This window comes from Punctularia strigosozonata (assembly GCF_000264995.1).
Source record: "Punctularia strigosozonata HHB-11173 SS5 unplaced genomic scaffold PUNSTscaffold_3, whole genome shotgun sequence".
NCBI classification, from domain to species: Eukaryota; Fungi; Basidiomycota; class Agaricomycetes; order Corticiales; family Punctulariaceae; genus Punctularia; species Punctularia strigosozonata.
This window is the reverse complement of record NW_006767435.1, coordinates 1,442,972-1,450,691: the sequence shown is the minus strand read 5'-3', so window position 1 is coordinate 1,450,691 and position 7,720 is coordinate 1,442,972. Positions and strand designations below refer to the sequence as shown.

Below are 7,720 nucleotides of genomic sequence, written 5' to 3'. Positions count from 1 at the left end.
CTCGTCGCTCGTCGCCTCGACCCACTACGCTCCGGACGTACGGCTGCCGCTCAACAGGCACGATCGATACCTGCGCAGGCGGCCGACAACTCAAGATCACCAGGATCAGGACGGTTGGGAGGGATCGAGAGGATCGAGAGGATCGAGGATGATGGCGCACGGACCCTAGACGATGCGTATAATAGACTTGCTCTTTCTTGTATCGTATTCCAGCACCCGGCTCACCAGCGTCTCCGTGTACACACATTTCATATCTATCTACGTGCGAACCACCGACAGCGATACGAATCAGCAACAGCGACAGCGACTAGCGTACCGACCACCCCAGTCCTCCCCTTGCCTCTGTCTCCTCGTGCGCTCCGCGCGCTCCCTCACCCACCTACATCATCACCTTCTCGCAGTACTACGTCGCCTCGAGACCTCGCGCAACACAACACCGCGTAGCCCAGCCCCACCGGCTTCGCACCACCACAACTGGAGCCCACCGCGAGGGAACTTCGAGCTCGTACTCTGCCTGACCCCTTATCCCATTGACCACCAAAACGGCGCTACCGCGCGATAGCCGCGGACGCTTCTTCCCTCGGCGGCTTCCTACACCGTCACCCCCTTCTCCAAATCAGCAAGACCATTTAGCAACACCCGCCCGCCCTCGCTCACTACGCGAAGAATTTCAGTCCGCCGCTCGCGTCTCCCCATTTCCCCCGCATCCTTCTCTAGCCAACAACTCGTCGACTTCTACTACGATGGCGGCTACTCCAATGCCCGCGCGGCATGATCGCAGCGCTCCGGTCTTCAAAAATACCAACGACCTGCCTGGCTATCTCGACGAGCTCGAACGTCTCTTCAGCGAACACGGCATCACCGGCGAGCGCGAGATGATCAATGCCTCGCTGCGCTACCTCCCGTACAACGAGTCACGCGTCTGGAAGTTGGTTGGCGCATTTACGGATCAAACCAAGACGTGGGCCGAATTCAAAGAAGAGGTTATCAAGCTATACCCTGGTGCCGCGATCGAAGGCCAGACTACTAGGGGCGACTTGGAGGCCCTCGTCACAGCACGGGCTGCCTCCGTGATCGCTACTCGTGCGGAACTCGGTGAATACAATCGACGGTTTAAGGTTCTCGCCGATGACTTGCTCCGCAAACACGGCGGCAAGATCTTCTCCGATAACGAGGCTAACTATGCGTACCTGCGTGGTTTCGCCGCCGGCGAGCTCCGTAAATCTCTCATCATGCGACTCACTCTCACCATCCCCGATCACGACAGCGAGCTTGCTTACGACCGGGCGAAGGTGTTCTCCGAGGCCGACGCGATTCTGTCGGGCCATCGTGGAGCGGCGTCGCTTCTCGAACCGTCGGGTTTCTCACTGAAGCAGGAGGATTTATCGTCGGCGGTCCAGACCGCGCTCAACGCCCAAAACTCTGCTTTCGACTCGCGCATGGCTTCGATCGAGGCCATGTTCTCTACATTCATGACAGCTGTCTCTCCCGGCTCAACCGCTCCGACACTTGGCATCTCTCGCCCACCTCCTCAGGCTTACGCTGGTGCGGGCGGCAACTGCCACTTTTGCGGCGGCTCTTGCTTTATTAGGAACTGCGCGGAAGTTGCACGTTATTTACAGCTCGGTCTGATTGCGCGCGGCCCCGAAGGGCGGCTCACCTTGCCCGGCGGCACGTACATCCCTGGCAGTCGGATCATTCCTGGCGCCACGATGAAGGAACGCGTCGACGGGTGGCACCATGCACACCCTGGGCAAACAGCTTCCATGCCACGCGATGATGCTAATCCTGCGACACGCGATCAGCCTCCTCACATCTCGAGCAACTTCCTCGAGTTCTCCCCACCCTGTTCGGCAATTTCGGCCTCCGGGTTCTCGCTCGAGGCTACATCTGCGTCGTCTGCATCTCCGGGCACCTCTGCGCGCATTGTAGAGCTGGAAGAGGATGAGTCCGATCCTATTCAGCAATATTTGCGGACTCAGCTTGCCTTATGTGCTGTAGGCGACCCGCGGATCCATGTCTTTGAGGCTGAACTATCCAAAAGGCGCGCGGACGTTGCGGAAGGAGTTGAGAAGACACGGGTCTCGTCACGGGCCAACAAAGGAAAATCAGCGGTGCGCTTCGCCGATGAGCAACACGAGGGGCGTGCCAACGATGATATACGCAACCGACCCGCGCCCACGCCAATCCGCGACCCGACACCCGATCGTGAAGCATCTCCACCTCCAGTGCCGTTACGCTCTACCGCGCCACCCACCGCCCCTTCACCACCGGTAGTTCGACCCGCGCAGATTCCCGCTGCAACACTCGCGCCTGGTCCCCGTCCACTTGCCAGTTCTCCGCATGCTCCACGCATTATCTATCCACCGAAAGCACCGCGCCCCGTAGGGCATTCTGGTGTTCGGACCGTGGCACCCGTCGAGGAGGCGCTAGTCGTTGGTTTCCTCGATGCTCCGCTGACAAACGTAACAGGGCGACAACTTCTCGGGGCTTCTTACGCTGCCCGCCGCGAGCTCGCGTCACGCATCACTCCGCGCAAGATACCTGCGGACGTTGGCGTGTCTGCTACGACACTCTACACATCTGGGCCGCCGCCAACGACCTCGTTCCGCTGCGAGTGCGGTGAAGATCATGATCATCCATCGGCGCACCGCCTCCAGAAGTTGCGCGTCCTGCGCCCGCTCATCTCCAACCAGCTTGAGGCCGAATGTGTCATCGACTCCGGTTCAGAAGGGGTCATGATGCGCAAGGATATCTGGGCAGCGATTGGCCTACCACTCTATCTCGATGACACTATCAGTATCACGGCTGCAAACTCTACATCTACACGCACTCTGGGTGGCTTGCGCAACGTCTTGTTCAACATCGGCGGGATGGAGGTTTATTTGCAGGTCCAGGTCATCGAAGACGCACCCTGGGAGGTCTTGCTCGGGCGCTCGTTCTTTACTCACACAGCTTGCGTAACAAAGGACTCGCCGGATGGATCGTCGGTACTAACACTCACACACCCAGAAACTGGCGAGCGCGTTCTAGTTCCGACGCTCGAACGTCCCGCCCGACACTCTCCCCGCAAGCAGCAGGGTTTTCCGTGAGCGTCAATGATTCGGATTCATGCCGTCGAGACGTCCTGCGACCCAATATACCCGCTGTTTCTCCGTCTCACTTTGTCTTCACCGATCTCGCCGACATCCCTTACAACCTAATCAATACCTATATCTGTCAAGTCTCTCCAGCCGGATCTCATCGCGTTCGCCACTTGCCTGCTTCTATTTCCCTCATAGGTTCTTGCTCTCACATAACCAAAAACTCAATAACGCCTTCCGTACTTCCTTTCCAAAACAACCTCTCAGCTCTCATCTCTCCGGTCTCATTCTCCTTCTTCGCCCAAGACAGCCTCTCGTCTCTTGCCTGGGACACCGTACCTGCTCGTTCTCTCTCGTTCTCTCACCATGCTTCTATCTTCGACCTCAATCTCTTTAGTTTCCTCTCCACTCCTTCTGACAATGACGCATCGGTCTTCGGCACAAAGTACAAGAAAGTCGCCAAGCGTACCTTTCCCGTCTCGGCGACAACCCCCGAAGAGTTCCGCATCGTCCGACGCAGCCCGCCGGACGTTCTAGCCAGCATGATTCCCCTTCCGACTATCCCTCCGCCCTTCGTCCCTGGAGCGCGCTACACTGAGGAGCGCAGGCGTGCGCAGAACATCGATCCCAGCGGCTTCCTGCTGCGAGACGAAGTGGGTCTTGCGCATTGGGTTCTTCGCCAGAACGAGCATGCGTTGGCCTGGGACGAGTCGGAGAAAGGCCAGTTCTCCTCGGACTGGTTTGATCCTATTAAAATCCCCACCGTCGACCACGTTCCGTGGGTTCTCAAAAATATTCCGCTCGCGCCTGGCATCCGTGACGAGGTGCTTCGGATCATCAAATCAAAGATCGCCGCCGGCACCTACGAACCGTCGAACTCATCGTACCGCTCTGCTTGGTTCTGCGTGCCCAAGAAGGATGGCAAGACCCTGCGTATTGTACACGACTTACAGCCGCTCAACCGCGTCACCATCCGCGATGCAGCCGTACCGCCAAATATGGATCAAATGGCTGAGGACTTCGCTGGCCGTGCATGCTATGGTATTCTCGACTTATTTGTGGCTTTCGATCAACGCTCTCTCGATGCACGCTCCCGCGACTACACCACTTTTCAGACACCACTCGGCACATTCCGTCTCACCGCTATCCCCATGGGCTACACGAACGCGGCGCAGATCATGCAAGCCGACGTTACTTACATCCTTCAAGACGAAATTCCCCTGTACACCACTCCTTATATTGACGATGTCCCCGTAAAAGGTCCTCGCTCTCGCTACGAACTCTCGGACAACACCTATGAGACGATCCCTGGCAACTCCGGCGTTCGACGTTTCGTTTTCGAGCAACTCACCACAATGCACCGGATTCTCCATCGTATGGGCGCTGTTGGCGGTACATTTTCAGGTCCCAAGTCATATCTCTGCACCCCCGTTATCGAACTTGTTGGGAACCACTGCTCCTACGACGGCCGCATCCCTGACGAATCGCGCATCCGCGTTATTTGCGACTGGCCTCCGTGCGCCTCTCTGACTGATGTTCGGTCTTTTCTCGGTACCTGCGGCGTGATGCGGGTGTTCATCAAAGATTTTGCGCGCATTGCACGTCCACTGGTCCGGCTCACTCAGAAGGACGTGGACTTCGACTGGGGCTCCGCGCAGCAAGATTCGATGGACGCGCTCAAATCTGCTTTTACAAACTCCCGCGCACTCCGTCCGATCGACTATGAATGCGACAGGAAGGTCTTTCTCTCAGTGGACTCCTCCATCATCGCTGTCGGTTATATTCTATCTCAACTCGGTGCAGACGGGCGGCGCTACCCGGCACGCTTTGGATCAATACCGTGGAATGAGCGGGAGTCCCGATACAGCCAACCAAAAATTGAACTCTACGGCCTGTTCCGCGCACTCCGGGAGGAGCGCATTCATCTGATTGGGGTGAAGGATCTGGTCGTTGAAATGGACGCCTCGAGCATCAAGGGGATGCTCAACAATCCCGACCTTCAGCCTAACGCCACCATCAACCGCTGGATTGCTGCGATCAAGCTCTTTGACTTTCACCTCGAGCACGTCCCCGCTGCCCAGCACAAAGGTCCGGATGGCCTTTCTCGTCGACATCCCGCTGACCATGAACCATTGGATACCGCCGATGCCGCCGACGCGTGGATCGACGACGCCTGCGGCTTCGCTCTTGCTTACACCTCAGACCACTCGCCGTCTCACACCGTCCGCGCGCCGCCAACCGTCTGCGTCTTTAACGGCAGCCCGTCCGACACCGCCGCGCCTGAATCCGGCGATCCCGCACCCACGCTGCCACCTCGAGATGACAGAGCTATCGCCGCCGACACCCGACTTCGACAGGTGGACAGCTACTTACGGGACCCACTCGCACCGCTCTCGCTCGATACCGGACAGCTCCACGGATTTCTGCGCTATGCGCACGACTTCTTCCTCTTCGACGACCGCCTCTGGCGCCGCGGCACAGATGGTGCTCATCAGCTCGTGGTTTCCGACCCGATCCGGCGTCTCTCGCTCTTGCAGCAGGCCCACGACGCTCTCGGTCACAAGGGCAAGTATGCGACACGGCGACAGCTCCTGTTGCGCTTCTGGTGGCCTCACCTCGACGCGGACGTTGCCTGGTTCGACGATACTTGCCTCGAGTGCCAACTACGGCGTACTCATCATATCACGATCCCGCCAACTGTTGCTTATCCCGCGCCTCTCTTTCGAAAACTCTACTGCGATACTATGCACATGCCGGTCGCGAACAAGTTCAAATACATCGTCCACGGCCGGTGCTCTCTCTCTGCATGGCCCGAATGGCGCGCACTGCGCATTGAGAACGCCGAACAGATCGGAAGATGGCTGTTCGAAGACGTCTTATGCCGTTGGGGCGGCCTCGAGGAGATAGTCACGGACAACGGCCCGCAGTTCATCGCGGCGGCGACCTGGCTCAAGAACAAGTACGGCATCCATCATATTCGCATCTCCCCATACAACTCGCGTGCCAACCTCGTCGAGCGACGTCACTTCGACGTTCGTGAGGCAATCGTCAAGACCGCCGGCGACGACATTGCGCACTGGTACAAATATGCACCCCATGTCTTTTGGGCCGAACGTGTTACTATCCAGCGCTCTACGGGGCAATCCCCATTCTTTATGGCCCATGGCGTCGAGCCCGTCCTGCCGTTCGATCTCGAGGAGGCCACCTGGCTTGTCGACTACCCTACCAACACTCTACCCGCCTCGACCACCGACCTTCTTGCGGCCCGCGCACGAGCACTCCAAAAGCGCGACGAAGATCTGGAAGCTCTTCGCAAGAAAGTCTTCGAGGCCCGCGTCGCCTCCACCACCCGCTCTGTCGCCCAGAACGCCGCCAACATCGTCGACCACGACTTCCAGCCCGGCGCGCTCGTTCTCGTGCGCAACTCGGACAACGAAAAGAACCTCTCCGGCAAGACGAATCCGCGATATCTCGGCCCGATGGTCGTCGTGCGACGCAACGCCGGTCGCGCCTACCTCCTCGCTGAGCTCGACGGCTGTCTCTCTCGCCTTCGGTATGCCGCCGCTCGCCTCGTCCCGTACCGCAACCGCGCCGCCGTTAACGTCGACATCGCTCACCTCACTGGTCTCTCCGATGCCGACCTCACAACTGCAACTGCCGCCGAAACCATCGAGGACCTTTCGCCTGACTTCAACCCGCTTCCGTTTGCTCCTGGATACCCCACGCACGACGATTCGTTCGTTCGCGACGTGTCTACGCCCACAGGAGCGTGAATTTTTTCCACCGGTTGACTTCGGTCTTCCATCTCCCGGACTGTCTGTCTCTCCTACCACTTCCTGTCTCTCCTACCACTTCCTCACCGCGTTCGATATTGGCTGAGGATGTCTCGACGTCCAATGATGCTCTTCACAAGTGCACAGAGTGTGCTTTCGAGCCCTCGCACTCATACCCCGTCGTCGCGCACTTCCAGAACCAGGTCTCTTTTATTTGTTCTCATGCTCTATCTACACATCAAACACCCCGTCGCCGACTTCCTCCCGCCCCCGCAGGTGACCCAGGAGGGTCACTTTTCAAAGTGGGGAGGGGATGTAGCGCTCGGCGATGACGCAGGGCCGTACCGACATCAATGTCAGCGCTGACATCATCACTCCTGCTCGCGGCGTGCTTCTCGCTACTCAACGCCCGTGGCTGCGCGCTACTCTTTGCTCTCGTCGCTCGTCGCCTCGACCCACTACGCTCCGGACGTACGGCTGCCGCTCAACAGGCACGATCGATACCTGCGCAGGCGGCCGACAACTCAAGATCACCAGGATCAGGACGGTTGGGAGGGATCGAGAGGATCGAGAGGATCGAGGATGATGGCGCACGGACCCTAGACGATGCGTATAATAGACTTGCTCTTTCTTGTATCGTATTCCAGCACCCGGCTCACCAGCGTCTCCGTGTACACACATTTCATATCTATCTACGTGCGAACCACCGACAGCGATACGAATCAGCAACAGCGACAGCGACTAGCGTACCGACCACCCCAGTCCTCCCCTTGCCTCTGTCTCCTCGTGCGCTCCGCGCGCTCCCTCACCCACCTACATCATCACCTTCTCGCAGTACTACGTCGCCTCGAGACCTCGCGCAAC

General features: G+C 58.6%; 3 protein-coding genes across 3 annotated transcripts; all 3 read left to right on the top strand.

Moving 5' to 3' along the window:
• Positions 1 to 758: 758 nt before the first annotated feature.
• Positions 759 to 3,092, top strand: PUNSTDRAFT_63034 (uncharacterized protein; the record flags this gene model as incomplete). The annotated part of the gene is made up of 2 exons (XM_007381077.1): positions 759 to 1,329; positions 2,629 to 3,092. The coding sequence occupies 2 exons, from the start codon at positions 759 to 761 to the stop codon at positions 3,090 to 3,092; spliced, it is 1,035 nt and encodes a 344-aa protein (XP_007381139.1).
• A 413-nt stretch (positions 3,093 to 3,505) lies between these two features.
• PUNSTDRAFT_26252 (uncharacterized protein) lies at positions 3,506 to 4,060 on the top strand (the record flags this gene model as incomplete). The annotated part of the gene is made up of 1 exon (XM_007381076.1): positions 3,506 to 4,060. A coding segment is annotated over one exon (555 nt), but the record flags the coding sequence as incomplete, so codon positions are not given.
• A 2,412-nt stretch (positions 4,061 to 6,472) lies between these two features.
• Positions 6,473 to 6,688, top strand: PUNSTDRAFT_24158 (uncharacterized protein; the record flags this gene model as incomplete). Its single annotated transcript, XM_007381075.1, has 1 exon — positions 6,473 to 6,688. A coding segment is annotated over one exon (216 nt), but the record flags the coding sequence as incomplete, so codon positions are not given.
• Positions 6,689 to 7,720: the final 1,032 nt, after the last annotated feature.